Source organism: Topomyia yanbarensis, chromosome 2 (assembly GCF_030247195.1).
Source record: "Topomyia yanbarensis strain Yona2022 chromosome 2, ASM3024719v1, whole genome shotgun sequence".
NCBI classification, from domain to species: Eukaryota; Metazoa; Arthropoda; class Insecta; order Diptera; family Culicidae; genus Topomyia; species Topomyia yanbarensis.
The window spans coordinates 467,534,461-467,550,873 of NC_080671.1; the positions used below are offsets into that span (position 1 = coordinate 467,534,461).

A 16,413-nucleotide genomic window follows, 5' to 3' on the forward strand; every position below is an offset into this window, starting at 1 on the left:
TAAACATGGCTCCAGCACTTCTTGAGGCCTCGCGATGCTTTCGCGAAGGCATAGTGGCATTTTCCACTATGCCGTCGTAGTCTGGTACAGCATCAATTAGGTTATTTTTGTACGAAATTCTGCCTTATCAAAAATATTTTAGGCTGTTTCTGTTTGCGGTTAATTATGAATGAACTGCAAATAGTTGTGGTAGTTAATTATTGAAATGAATTGTGTTGATCATATTAATAGGTTCGAGTAATTTCGATATTTCGCTATGTTTATTTGTTTATTTATTTGTTTATCCATTTATTTATTTATTTTTTATCATTTTTCATCTGACCCGTGTTGGTCTGCATAAAATTTAATGTTGTTGTTTTATGAGAAAATCGCCTTTCAACGTTCACTTCAGAAGCAGACCTCGAATGCGCGTAAAAACCCATAATCTTTTCGTACTTTTTTCACCTGATTACAATGATCTCACATTACAAATCAATAAAATTTTAACATGGTGTACAGCATTACAATAACATTACAGAAATATTGTAACATAATCTTGTAAGCTAAAAGTCCTAAGTCAATTCTTCAAAATATTACTAGAAATATAAAAATCGAAATGGTCATACACACTATTGAAAACATTACGCATCGCCCTTATGAGTTCGTTCTGACCGTACTCGGTGCGCTGAAAGTCGAGTCTTAAGTTACGTGATCTAAGGTTTCTGGCGGTACATTTGGTGTAAATTTGTGAGAGAATATCTGGGGCATCCATTTGGTCAGTCAATATTTTGCCAACAAATCTGAATGTATTTCGCCTTTTTGCCAGAGTTTCCATATCGAGCAGACGACAGGGATCGATGTATGGCGGTAGCTCTGTTGGGTTAGGTCACGGCAAAGTTCTAAGAGCAAATCGGAGGAATCTTGCTTGTACTGCTTCAATTCTGTTAGTCCAAATGTTCGTATAAGGACACCAAATAGCTGTGGAAGCTTCCAAGACAGACCGAACAAGAGAAAAATACAGTGCCCGCAGACAATATGGATCAGTAAACTCGTTGGCGATTCTTATTATGAAGCCAAGGTTTCTATTTGCCTGTGCTGTAACGTGCGAGTAATGGTTTCTGAACGTCAGTTGCGAGTCCAGGAGTACACCAAGGTCTCTGATAACTGACACTCTCTCTAGCAATTGGCCGGCGATGCTGTAGCTCCATAGAATTGGTTTTTTTCTGCTCGTGAAAGGAATTATAGTGCTCTATAATAATCCTCTATTGACCGCACAATGAGAAAGAGTTTGAGATCGTCAGCGTATATAAATTTGCACCCTGGAGGTATAACATAGCAAACGTCATGGAAGAATAAAGAAAAAAGCAACGGTTCGAGATTGCTCCCTTGAGATACACCCGACAAGTTGATGAAGATATGACACGTTACTTCCTAATTTCACTGACAGAGAACGATCTATGAGATATGATTTAAACCAGCCTATAAAATTTGATGGAGCGCCCAGCCGCTAGATCTTTGCCAGAAGAAGAGAGTGATGTACACGATCAAAAGTAGCTTTAAGATCAGTGTATATAGTGTCTATAGGCCATCTTCGATGTTTTTAATGCAGTATGATGTAAATTGGGCTAGATTTATAGTTGTTGATCTGCCTGCAGAAAAGCCATATTGATTCTTCGATATGTATGCTTTGACCTCACGAAAGAGCATATTTCCTACTATGATCTCAAACAACTTTGACCCAGAGCAGAGCGAGGTTATGCCACGATAGTTCGCAACATTTTACTTATCAGCTTTTTTGAAAACGGGAAACATTACTAATTTCTTCCAGCATACGGCAAACACTGATTGCGACAGTGATTATTTGAAGATTAATCTTAAACCTTTACACAATGCGCTTGCGCATCTTTTCAGTATAATGGAAGGAATCCCATCTGGCCCCAACGATGTAGAGAACTTTAACTTGCTTATGGCGGCTAGAATGTCTTCGTCGGTAAATTGAATGTTTCCAAAATTGAACACATCGCGAGGAACATCTTGAAGGCTACAATCCACCTGAGTTGAATTAGCTGATTCATTTTTAAACACACTCGAAAAAATGTTTTGCGAACAAGTTACAGATGCCGCTGGGAGGGTTAGACGTTTCATTTGCGAGAAACATACTAAAAGGAAGCCCATTGTCTTTACATTTCCCATTTTCCAAAGACCAAAACTTTTTTGGGTTTCGTTTTAGGTTGGAATGGGTTTGTGCTACGTGTCTTGAGTAGAGAAAGCAATTATATGTTTTGTAGCTGTTACTGGCTAGAGTGAACTCCCTTTTTGTACTTGTTTGCTATCTTCGCCTCTCCGAACCGTTCACTTATGCGCAAAACTTCTGTCAGAATATTTTACCAAAAATCTACCTCACGAACAACTTGTACATGAAGAGACTCTATTTCAAAGAATCGTTCAATTCCTGCAGCTAAAAATGCTAATACCTAAAATGAGTGAATCTCGAACCGCGCAATTAGATTCGACAATATTCGATATTGTCATCTGCAAGTGTAGTTGAATTATGATTGAAAAAATGCGGCTTTTTTAAGCTGACAATTGACTTTTCGCAGCTGCATCATATCAGGAATAGGAAGAAATTGAGCACAACATTGTACGAATCATTGTAATTACATTGGGGTTGCACATGAACGCCAACCATCGTCAGCTAAATTAAAAAGCATTTTAAGAGAGCGTGTTTAGTGGCCCGGCATGTCGAAATATGCAGAGGAATGGGTGAAGTCCTGCTCGATTTGCGCAAAAAATGGAAGACCTGAAAAGCCCACTCCCATGACCCGTGTTTTCGCTTCCATTAAATAACGTAGTCGTCATCTATTAACAAGTTGAATTTTATTGGCATATTGCTAAATATTTTTCCTAGATTGTCATAGTGTAAGGACAATTGTTGAATGAATCGTAGACATTGTAGTGTTGACGTTTAGCCTGCCTTACTCCATCATTCCTCATCATTGACGGAGGCACTCCTCAGCTTCAAACAACGTCTTACAACTATAAAGGTCAGATTATATCATGTGGGGAGAGAACAGTCCATTACACTGTACGCAGCTCACCTGAGTTCGAACCCCCACAAGCACATATAGTGTATTACGTCCTTTGCCACTTTCGGTCAGATTGGTCACAAGATCTTTTTAAGATCCATCAAAATCATTTTACGTTTTTCGACGGTACCTGGACATTTACAGTGATGGAAGTCTAAATTTTTTGAATGATTTGGTTTGATTTTTTTTTAATGATTTGGTTTGAATTTTAAAAATAAATCTCAAGGTGGCATAGTTGGCTCCCTCATGCTGAGGATCATTTTTGATAATCCTACTCTACAGCAGTGCATGCCTGTTCGAGTATAGGGGCCGCAAGGCTCAGTTGTGCCCAGGGGCCTCGAGTGGTCTTAAGACCGCCCTGGATCTCAGTTCAGAGGCAAATGATACGATCACTGTCACCATAATCGTGTGTTCTTCCTGGGACGACATCATAGCCCAGGTAGGGGAACGGGCATAGCGTAATTGGTAAATCGATTGCCTTGTACGCAGCTCACCTGAGTTCGATTCCCAACCCCGCACATATGGTTAGAGATTTTTCCAAAAGAGATTTCTCTAACCCCAAAAGAGGCGAATGACTCTAAGGTTAAAACCTCTACATTCAAAATTAAAAAAAACACCAGAGCACAGGAGTAGCATAAGACATTAAGCCAAAGTCCCAAGGGCTTCAGGTTCGAATCCTGTCTCTGAGGTGATTTTTCACATTATTGCTTCCGTTTAACTCACCATATAATCTGCTTTCCCTGATGGAACCATCAAATAAGTCATAACTCGATCGTTTTCCAATTTCAGTAACCTTGACCGTGTACCATGTTTTCTACCAGAACGATAGATCATTCTCCGTTGATTTTACATATTCAATTAGTTAGGATAATTTCGGGAGAGATGCCGCGTCAGGAGAGATGCCGCGTCAGGAGAGATGCCGCACTTTCTATATCTCTTATATAGGGTGACTTTAGTACAGTAATATGATATTGTGAGTTTGTCTTTTGAAGAATTACAAGACTGGAGATGTAAAATAATTCTTATTATTAACTTACAAAATTTTTATTATTGATTATGTGCGTCCAGTTGCATCACGGAGTGCCGAAAATTTTTCAGTACTACATTAAAATGTCGTTTTTTAAAATTGTTCGATTTTTTTTGTGGTAAATCATGTATCGGTTGAGTAGCTGGGACCTTTTAGAAGGCATTCTGATCATGAGCATGGTCATCCATAATTTCAGAGGAAAATGTCGTCGTTCGGCATCTCTCCCATACAATTGGAAGATATGCCGCGTCAAAATCGCGGGTGAGATGCCGTACTCGATGGCTGAGGATACGTAGCTAAAATGTATTTTTTCACCTCGGAATATCATTATATGATCATTTGCGTCAGGTATAGATTATTAATAAAGTATATCCACAAACTAACGGAGCTAACACAGTGGCATATAGGAATATGAGCCTATTTATCTATATATTTGAACGAGCGATATGTATCTATTATTAGTTTCTTCGGTTTATTCTTTAAAGTTTCAGGCACTAATTTTAGTAAACGCATTGATTTGTAATGATGTTAATCTTGGGATAAAAATGAAAATTTCGACGAATTGATGCTTTTTAAAACGAATCGTTCAAGAACAAACCAAAGTTATATAAATACGTTGTTGGAAGAAACAACCAAAAACTGCTTTTAAGGAACCCCTACCAATATATCGCTCGTACAAACATATAAATAAACAGTACCCTTAATTAAGTTACTCCCACTTAACCGTTGCACAAGGTTACAAAAATAAAATATTTTTAAAATGTTGAATAAGAAAATGTTTCTAGAAATGGTATTACCCCCTTGAAAAAAATGAAGGTGCCGGCCGATTTATGGGTGCAATCAAACTTCATGAAACTCAGCTGAAGACCCCTAATCACAAAAACATCAATGATAGCTAAAAATACTTTTGTTCACCATTTTTCAGTTTATGACCATGGTGTGGCATCTCTCCCGCAATGACCTTTTTTTTAAAAAAATGTTCATGGAAATTTGATGAATTTTTTTTCATGAAAAAAACCATTTCACAGTATTCTCGAAACTTGTCGCAATTGATAAAAATGATTTTATCAAATATTGAATGGTTTACTTCGACGCAGGATCGATTTTAAGAAATGTGCGGCATCTCTCCCCAAATTACCCTAGTATTTAGTATTTAGAATAACTAAAAAATTCTCAAAATGGATAGGTATTCTCCATAATTCTTAATTTAACTACGTTCTAGTTAGGATTCAGAGTAATTAAAATAGATTGTCTTGAATGGCATGATCTCCGTGTTTGCTACTTAAAGGAACTAAATTACTAGTTAGAGTTACAGTTTTTCCTGTTGATTTTGTGAGCTAAAATGTGCTGACACGTTTAGTGGTAATATATTCCTATCTTCACAACGATCGTTCAATATTTTTAGTTAGAAAGTACTTGTACATAAAGCAATAGGGAGTAAGTTTATTCGAAGAATCAGTTTTTCTTTCTTTTTCTTGATTGCAGAGAGCGAGGAAAAGTGCTTTAACCTTTGACACTTATCTTCTTAGTCAAGTCACTTCCAACGATTGATCGAATCTCCTTCAAACTGAAATGGTCGGTTGGGTTGTCCTCGTTTCTTCGTTCGCCAAAGTTCAAAATGATTCGTTACTAAAATTTGTAGTATATGAATATCTTGATTGCAGTATAATTTTGAACCATCTCCAAACCAAAACCAAACTCTGCACAGTGGGCCTGGCCGTTTTAATATATGTGTCATATTATAATAGGCTACAAATATTAATATTAGTATAGTGTAATATCATGCTACCGCTGATATTTTCATTATCCGAAATACTACATTGAGCACGATGAAGCTTGAAGTAAGACCCGCGTTGGTTTGGAGGATAACACAATCGAAGTATGACCACACGATCTCCCACCGCTTACTACCGATGAATCGATTTTAACATTCATGTTTGTTTGTGGAGCTAATTCAAATTCTACAAGTCAAAAAAGTATAAAAAGAATAGGCATTGCGTAGCAGCAATGTGAAAATTTTGATTAGGTAATATATTTTGTACGAAATGAAAAGTCATAAACAGAATTGTAAAATGTGGATCTTCCTTGGATATCGAATTCTGAAGAACATTGCGTCGCTATTGTGCTATCTTATTACAAGAGCCATTTCGCACATTTCGAGAAAAACGATTGTTAGTGTAACAAACGTTACTGTGAATACCGTGTATACCTCTGCTTCTCCACGTTTGCCACGGGATGGAGTTTTTGTTAGTAGGATGGGGTAAAGAGTTACACAAATCTGAATTCACCTTGATTAGTGGTACGATCTATACAGCTCCCAGTAGTGTTTTTATGAATTTATTGCTCTGGGCAGCCGGCTGCCGAGCATTCATGATAGATTTATCGTTTATTGGATTAATTTTGAAATGCTCTGTTTGTAAAAAAAAGCAACTTGAGCATCCGGACAGCCGACAGTCGGAAGTGTTGAATATGTTTAATTGAATCAAACGGCAGATCAACGAATTTATTATTCCTTACTACTTCATTCTTGTGAAATACCAATACAATATAATGAAAAGCGATTACTTTCTGTGTATCGGGATATTTGCCGATATGTCTATGCAATTAAAGGTTTCGTAATATACTCGTTATTTACCATGTATAAATTTTGGTTTTAATATTAATGACAAATATGAAATGGCTCCTTTATCCGCGGACGATAGATTCTCAAATTTAAATAAGATCTGAAATAATTAGTTGCATAACCATCATTTTCAACATTTTCAAAGATAGCACTGCTGATGAATCACTTTATAAAAATAAGTGATAAAGGACCCAGACGAAAATAGCTGACCACTGCCTCTCCCGCGTTCAACAAGATACATTTGATAAAAATTGATTGAACAATAAAAGAGATGAATGGATGATAGAATGATAAAATTTGATATGGTTGACAAAATGCCCTAGAACTTCTTCTATTTTGACCTAAGCCGCAAATGTTCCAAGATATCTTTACCTTGGAAAAACTGCAAAAAATGTATGATTTGCAGCATAAAGCAGAAAAGTTACAAAAATAGGGGATTTTTGGGACAAAATAGCGTACAACATTCTAACCATTATTTTTCAACAAACGGATATATTTCCATACAAATACATAGATTGCTTTTTTTAGAAATAATATAAACTGAAATTATAGCATTTAAAGTTCAACTGAGAAAGCCTAGCAAAGCGTCCATCTTTTAAAACGAATAAAGCAGTTTTTATTCACACTGTTGGCGAAATCTTCATGGCAATCAATCAGTTATATTGCTCCGAATACATTGAATGATTTTTGTAAAGATTGTGTAAATGGCACAATTGTTTTCAAAGATGGCTGCATTTTTAGGCATTCTCAGTTGAACCTTAATATATTTCCCTCATATTTTCTTATCCAACTTTCCACATGCCATAATGGTGGTCTACATCGTCTTACCTCCGCTGAACAGCAACGCCCAGCTGCGGATATCAAGGGTTTATTGAACAAACATCCAACGCATTGGACTAACGTAGGATGACTTTCTCTTACTGGGCGGATGACGTAAACAACTATTGTCAATATAAGGACTGTTGACATATTACGAACTGGACGATATTAGCCGCCATTATTGCTCGTAAAAAGCTGGATAGTGTCAATGGCTATAATCATCAATCGAAGTGGGCGGGGTCGAAAAATGAACTGTGGGGACATACGTTTCAAAAAATACTGTTTTTCTCTTGGCGGTTGTCTGGCTCCGAGATTTTCCCAGTCAAAAAAAATGCGGACGAACATGGTCAGGCGATTTAAACAGTTTGACGTTTAACTCTACTCGCCTGTTCTAAAGGGCGAACACGAAATTATTGCGACACCGAAAATGTCATGCCAATTTTCTTATAATGTTTAAAATCAAACCAAAATTTTAGGGTAGTTTTATACATATATTTACTTCAAAAATCAAAAGAAAAGTTAATCGATGGAGCCTTGAGTGTAAAATTGAACGCATTTTCGCTTGATGCCCTCCATCAAAGTCTTTACAGTGTCATCCGGTACCAGTTTCTTAGTTTTTTTTCCATTTTCTTAACACGTCCTTCTCGTCTTTGACTGTCTTCTTGCTCTTCCGAAGTTCCCGCTTCATAATTGCCCAGTACTGCTCCACCGGGCGCAGCTCCGGACAGTTTGGCGGATTCATGTCCTTTGGAACAAAATGGACAGAATTGGCCTCATACCACTCCAGGACACTTTTAGAATAGTGGCATGATGCCAAATCTGGCCAAAATAGCGGAGCTTCGTCGTGCTGCTGCAAGAACGGCAAAAGGCGCTTCTTGAGGCACTCAGATTTGTAGATCTCGCCATTTACTGTGCCCTTTGTCACGAAAGGCTCACTCCTCAATCCGCAAGAGCAGATGGCCTGCCAAATGAGATATTTGGAGGCGAACTTCGACATTTTCTTCTTCTTAAATTTGTCGTCCACATAGAACTTGCTCTTGCCGGTTAAAAACTCCAACCCCGGAATTTGCTTAAAATCGGCTTTTATATATGTTTCGTCGTCCATCACACAGCAGCCATATTTTGTCAGCATCTTCTCGTAGAGCTTCCGTGCCCGAGTTTTAGCCGTCGATTGTTGCCGCTCGTCGCGGTTTGGGAAGTTCTGTACCTTGTATGAATGTAGTCCAGCTCTCTTCTTTGCATTCTGCACGTAGCTCTGCGACATGCCGATCTTTTTAGCCAAATCACGGCTTGAGACGTTTAATCATCCGCTTCACCTTTCCCTTCGTCTTTTTGTTCTCCGGTCCCGGTTTTCTTCCAGCTCCTTTGCCGTGGTCCAACGTCAACCGCTCCTGGAACCGCTTCAACACTCTGGAGACGGTTGAATGGTGAATGTTCAACATTTTTCCCAACTGCCGGTGCGACAGGTCAGGAAACTCCAGGTGTTTGGAAAGAATTTGTTCTCTCGACTCGCGTTGGTTCACCTCCATTTTCGTTGAATTGAAAAACACGACGTCGAGTTTGACAGCATATAAACAATACACATCAATGAGAAAGTGTGCAAAATTTGGTTGATTTTTACCCAATGGTAAAAAAGTTATGCCCTGTTGAATGTGTTGCAATAATTTCGTGTTCGCCCTTTAATTGCCCCTAGGAACAAATGCAATTTGCAAATGCGATTTAAAGGCAATTTCAACACTTAGACAAATTTTCTGGCGGCTAAAAATTATAGATACTATATTCATAGTTAGGCGGACTAAAAAACCGGAAAACTGGTAGCTCTTATTTCAGGAAGAAAACACTGGCATCCCATGGAAATGTTCAAGCTCCAGCTTAACAGTTTTATTGTTGACGTCACGAGTAAGAACTTTGCATGTACGAAGAGCAATACGAATTTGAAGATATGATGTGGTTTCATATTTTTGCGAATATCTCCTGATGATACACAAAAAAGTATTGTTTATTTTTGTTTCTCTACGCTCGATAACACAAGGAAAGAGTAAAATAATCATCACCATAATCACAATACCTTTTCCATATACATCCGAAAAGAACATGTTATGTGACGTCATGCTCGATTGGCTCCGGCATTTGACATGTTCGATTGGCTCCGCTCAGTGTCTCCGCCTAACTATGAATATAGTAACTATACTAAAAATGACTTGTTTTTGCGTTTTTCGCATATGGCGGTTCATGTTTGGCTTAAGCTTAAATTTTTTTTTTTTAAACGATTGGCGTGTTCTCGCTTGTATTTTGTTTGTCTAGTGCACTTGATTTAGCCAACGAATGTGGGAAATTGTGGAATCGTGTGTAAATATAGAGGAACATGATCTCTGACCTAAACTCTTAATAAAAGTCAGATTGTAGTAAGTTTTGGTGTGCAATGCCAATTTCACCATTGATTCTTCCTATAGTTTGGTGGTGATTACCTAGTGTAGTGATAAGTTTATGTGAGTAGATAATGAATCCGAAAATAAGTGATATTTGTAATTTTCATATTAAGCAATTAAGGGCGATTAAATGGCGCGTTCCCTGGGCGATTTGAGGACGGCACAAAATGACGGCGGCAAATCGCCCAAATGTTGTATTTGAAATAGCCCCCTAACTGCCAACAATTTGCTAGCAAATTGAAGGGTAATTAGCGCATCTGAGTTGGCAAACCGCCCCCAGTTAGCCAGCAACTTGCCCTTTTTGACTGGGAACAAATGCAATTTAAAGACAATTTAAATATTTAGACAAATTTTCTAGAGGCTGAAATGAACTTGGTTGTTTTTTTGCGTTTTTCAAACATGGTGGCTTATGTTTGGCTTAAGCTTAAAATTGTTTTTTATACAATTGGCGTGTTCACGCTTGTATTTTGCTTGTCAAGTGCACTTCATTTAGCCAACGAATGTGGGAAATTGTGGAATCATGTGTAAGTAGAGTGGAACATGATCTCTGACCTAAAGTCTTAATGAAAGTCAGATTGTCCTAATGTTTTGGTGCGCAATACCAATTTCACCATTGATTCTTCCTATACTTTGGTGGTGATTACCTACACTCAAAAATATTTAAACGTTAAGCCTATTGATTTTACACATAGAATATCGCAATTAGCGGAGGCAGATAGACACTATTTGCTGGCACATAAACCTAATGTGTGTATTTACAAGACATATTATATCTTACATTCACATTTCATAACTATACTGCCCATGATCGCATATCAGTCCCATAAAGATAGGAAATCCCAAAGAAAACGGGACAACTATGCGATCATGGGTGGTATACGGCACATGAAATCCGCTTCTATAACAATACGCGCATATAGCTTATGTGTGCGCAGTTGACACATAGAAGGTATGTGTGCGCGTGATAACATAAGCATTTCTTCTTCATATGAATTTTAAGTGGTTTGAAGCAAATAGAATTAACGTTTCGATTTTTTTCAGTGCAGTATACCAATAAGTTTATGTGAGTAGATAATGAATCCGAAAATAAGTTTTTTTTTGTAATTTTCATATTAGGAAATTAAGGGCGACTAAATGGCGCATTTCATGGGCGATTTGGGGGCGATTTAAGGACGGGTAGAGCGGTAAAAAAATGACGGCGGCAAATCGCCCAAATGTTGCAATTGAAATAGCCCCCTAATTGCCAGCAATTTGCTGGCAAATTGAAGGGCAATTAGCGCATCCGAGTTGGCAAATAGCCCCGCGTTAGCCAGCAACTTGCCCTTTTCGACTGGGTTCCAGTAATTACCATTGTTCATTATCTTCATTTTGCTACACAAAAAATTAAGTAGGCGAATATTAACACAATCTGGAAGTTGTTAAGGACATTATACATGCGAGCCACAACATAGCTGCTACGCCGCACACACCCCTCTCCCCTGCCTAACCATGTACCTGACATGAGCAAATATAAAATACGTTTTTCAACACACTAACCTTGATGGTGTGCCACGAAACTGCTACTTAAAGAAGCTACAACATTTTCCTATACAATCAATCCGAGTTTTTGACGGAATGCCATCTGTAGCTCCTATTTTGTGCGAAAATATCACCCCTCTTCACTTGGGGTTTCTTTTCGAAACACTCTTATTTTTCTTCTCGTTTCCATTGCACTTTTTCAAATGCACTTTATTCACACACCACCGCAAAAACACTCGCGAAACTTTAATCGTTTACTAACAAAACTTCAAATTTTCTGCCAATGTGCAGATGACCAAAGGAAAATGTATTGAAACTCTCATTTGTGCATTTGAATTTTCACTTCAGATTTCAGTTTTTCTCAATGTAAACAAGCGAGTCGGTGCCTAGCAACGTGGCTTCCACATATCTTCACCTTAATGCCTTATAAAAGAAGCCGCCAAAAAAGTTCGTATACTGATGAATGAACATGTCATTTTGACAAGCAGAAAGCTCAAATTTTCCATTTCAAAAATGTAAGTATCATTTTCATTTGACCTGAACCGGTTCCATCGCAAAACAAATCGGCTACATGAACCGAGAAAAGATTTATTTGTCCAGCTAAAAGATGAAACATTTCGTTTTCAGGTGACTGTGCAACCTTACCGAAACAAAATTAATGAGGCTCATATTTCGGACTATGAACAAGCGTCGGTCGCAGAATGGACTCGTTTCCGGCACTGACAGAAAGCTTATTTCGGTTAAAATAGAAAAATATATAAGAATGATAAAACGATGCCTCATACCTATATCAATGCATAAAGGAAATAATAACAAGATACCAAGGTAAGGAGTTACCAGCTACACTGAATCAGCGCAATCTTTTGGATAAAGTGGTGGTGAGATGTACTACAATCAGTATACCGTGCACATTTGTCACAACCTGCTTTCGTTGGGTGAAAAGGGCAGGGACTTTTATCTACTTCGTTGTGGACCCATTCGCCACAAAATAGCGCAATAGGTGTTATAGTTCTTTCTCTTTACTTTATGATAAATCGTAGCTGTGTATTCGAACTGTGCAGATTCGTGCTGTTCACATGCACGTAATTCGAAACTTCCGTCGTGTCGCTCAATTCATCCGACATCAGCCATAGTGCCATCACCGCCTACTGCTTAATTGATGTCAATGACTTATTTCGCGTGTCACATATGAAAAATTTGCTTTCATTAATGACGTCGAGCAAAGTGAAACATTAAACGTCATTCATTATGTGGTAGTGAAAGTTTACCGCTGACGTTTGCGGCTCAACATTCTAGCCACGACTATACACCCCAGTGGCATTCTAATTTACACGACTAGCGGCTAATGGATGGGAGCTGCCGGTGTACCGAGATAAAAGATAGACAAATTTAGCCACAAATTGCTGGTGATTAATCATTCTGACTATCGTGGCAGCTAGTGGAATACCGTCGTTGATAAAGAAACCTCAATCAAGACTGATACCGCAGTCGATATCGATTACTAAAGTCGACATATCCATTCTGTTTTGCGCTTAATTGAATTGTTCTATACCCGACAGTATGCAGTGGAATGGAATTAAATGGATGAGTTGCAATTTGATCAAACGTTGGCTGGCTAGAAGGGCTTCAGCTGCTATTTGTCTGTCTTCTGGTCTGGTTGAGTCATGTTGGAAAGGGGTTTGTGTTGGAATGAGAAAGGTCACTGATACATGAACTATTCTTTGGTCCAATGGAAATATGATAACCATTCAAATAAATTTACGCTTGTTGACAGGTTTATTGACCTAGAATTCGATTCTTGAAATTCTATTACATCTATAGACATTTTGGTGCCAGGGAGTCGATTCCGAAATCTGTTGAATACCAAATTTGTGTGTTTCGATTAAGACGAACCATTGTAATTTAACCCTGCGAAGGTCATCCCAAGATTTGTTCCTCGATTTGACCTCAAGCAAAATTACCAGAGTTCGTTTTCCGTTCGACTTGAAAATCATTTGTTTATGAATATTATCATGTTTGAAAAGCAGTTCCATTCAGATTGTATAGGAAAATCAGTGTTCATGTAGCTGACTTATTTTAAAATCGCCATCGTAAAGTCAATTAATTAGTACTACCGCACATAAACAAACCATAAAACCAGCTCAAACTCAACCGCTCAAAACCAGTGGCCAAATATTTAAACAAGTCGACTCAAATCAACAGATCACAGATCATAATAAATTGATTATCACCTAGACTGTGAAATTTTCTTTTTACCATCAAACTGGTTTGTACCAACCGACCAGAAATATTAATTATCATCGAAGCAACCAGAGCAAATCGCCCTGCCCCATGACACACGCACACAAACGCTAATTGAAACAAACTGCCACTTATCGTTTCAGTGTCATTTGTTGATTCATTTAGCGAGTCGTAGCTAACATCACCCGACCCCATACAAATCAATCGATTCATCAAACAGCTCAAGTGGTACCTCCAGCAAAACGTTCGGCGGCATATCACGGCAGCGGAATCTACGGCTGTCGCGGTTAATTTAATTGCTGTTGTATTTTATCACCCGGTAATCTGCTGCCATTCAATGCATGTTCCCATCGGTTTAAAACATTCCAAACACAATACCCATAGACAGCTGGGATTTGATGTGATGAGACTTGCAGTGGACACCTCACCGAAGGCCAATCCGTCACTTTCCCAACGATAGTCGGACGAGGGTTGAAACATCCGGCGATTCGGTCGCATCAATCAAACGGCTCCTCGTTCGGAAGCGGGGTACCACGGCAACCTACCTGGGCTGGGGAAACTCGATCATATTCCTGTGTCGCCCGAAGCTTTTTCTCGTGCCTTTCAGTCGCATTGTGATCGGCCCTGCAACGACCACTGTCGCTGTCGCTCCAGGGCTGGCAATTGTCACGTGGGAATCTATGGTGGAGGTGATTGTCTTCAAATGTTGCTTCTACCAACGAAACATAGTGGCTGTTAGTGCGCACCCACCCGGTTGTACAGGTGAACGATCAAGCAAATAAAGACCGGATGAACGAATGTCCTATGGCCATTAGAGTACCAAATTATAAATCTAAACTGTTGCCAGTGAATCTGGAAGACAAAAAAAGAAACAGAATATAAGTACTACGCTGATCGGTTATAATACAGCAAGGAGAATTTTAATAAGGTCTTGGCATGTTTTCAAATCATCTTTTGAGCGGCTTTAAGGTGAAGATATGTGGAAGCCACGTTGCTAGGCACCGACTCGCTTGTTTACATTGAGAAAAACTCAAATCTGAAGTGAAAATTCAAACGCACAAATGAGAGTTTCCGAACATTTTCCTTTGGTCATCTGTACATTGGCAGAAAATTTGAAGTTTTGTTAGTAAACGATTAAAGTTTCGTGAGTGTTTTTGCAGTGGTGTGTGAAAAAAGTGCATGTGAAAAAGTGCAATGAAAACGACAAAAAGAGTGTTTCGAAAGGAACCACAAGTGAAGAGGGGTGATATTTTTGCACAAAATAGGAGCTACAGATGGCATTCCGTCAAAAACTCGGATTGATTGTATAGGAAAATATTCTAGCTATCTTAAGTAGCAGTTTCGTGGCACACCATCAAGGTTAGTGTGTTGAAAAACGTATTTTTATATTTGCTCATGTCAGATACATGGTTAGGCAGGGGAGAGAGGTGTGTGCGGCGTAGCAGCTATGTTGTGGCTCGCATGTATAATGTCCTTAAATTATAAGAAATTTAAAAAAGAGAGACAAAGTTCACCGATTTTTCATGCGAATATACTACCACTTGGTGGTGAATCCACCGGTGAATCTACAATAAATATAAGTAGGCTTTATACAGCAAAAATTGACAACTCTATCAGTTCATTTATCAGCCTTGGCAAAATCAGTAAAGCAACTATGTTCGATAACGATAGTTTGTAAATACCGTCGGCTCCACCTCGGAGTCTGTCTTCGTGACGCACCCATATCCAAGATCCTGGCACTCCTGGAGAAAGGTGAGAGCATCGAGTGCAAGGTGCAAGGTGCAGCATCGAGTGCAAGGAAGGTGCAGCAAGCACTAAAGGGGAAGACGGCAGGCAAAGTGGCGAAATCGATCGGTGCGACGGTCAGAAAATATTTGGCCGACCAAATTGGAAGTGTACGCGTTCGCTCCAAAAGCTCAAGGCTGAATATACACATCAAGGGTATCTTTCCTATGAAGCGCAAAATAACTGTGATCATGGACGACGAAACGTGCCTAACACTCGACGGCAAGTACATCTCCCACATGAAGTTCCCAAAGAAGATCGTCTTGCGGCTGACAATCGCAACATGCAATCAACGGGAATGTGTACAACACAAAATGCTTATCGAAAGTTGCGGCCTTCGTTGAGAGCACCACTAGAGCTTCCATTTACCGACGGTTTTCAGCTTCCCGGGATTCGGGAAATAAATAATAAATTTCCCGGGAAATCCCGGGAATACAGAAGGAAAATAAAAAGGTGAATGATTTTCTTACAAAAAACGTGTTTAATCCACCTAACAGTGTGATGAGACATTTCTTATAACACTTATCATTCTCTTCGGATATTAAAACGATTGAGAACATTTACAACATGATGTTTCGCGATGTTTTTGATAGCACATACTACATGGGACAGTGGTAGGCCTCAGACATAAAGGAAATATTATCTAGAGACGCCATAGTTTTCATTTCTCAAGGAAATATCGGTGACACCATAAGCGCTATCTATCGGTAAATGGGTGTGCAAATGAGCCCGTAAGGCGAACAGAGTTTCTGTTCTTTTCAGAAATGTGTAGTTTCAAAATGTGTAGCGTCGGCATGGTTACCTTTTCGGTTTGTTATTTTTCATTTCGGCATCGTAAACACATGTTATGTTTTGAACTTTCAATATCGCTTGATAAGAGAAGTGGAATTTTTGCCGGTGTCTCGA

At 38.8% G+C, this 16,413-nt stretch overlaps 1 protein-coding gene across 4 annotated transcripts in view; it reads right to left on the reverse strand.

Annotated features, from left to right (window-relative positions):
- The window catches only part of LOC131686156 (P protein-like), a 110,430-nt gene that overhangs the window by 61,869 nt on the left and 32,148 nt on the right, over positions 1-16,413 (reverse strand). For 2 of the 4 annotated variants that reach the window (XM_058970345.1, XM_058970350.1), the window contains exon 2: positions 14,268-14,574. The exons of the other annotated variants lie outside the window; for them this stretch is intronic. Coding sequence is in view for 1 of the 2 variants with exons in the window: in XM_058970350.1 (XP_058826333.1) it covers positions 14,268-14,335 (68 nt within the window). In the remaining variant the exon portion in view is untranslated. The remainder of the gene's footprint in view (positions 1-14,267; positions 14,575-16,413) is intronic. 4 annotated transcript variants of the gene reach the window in all.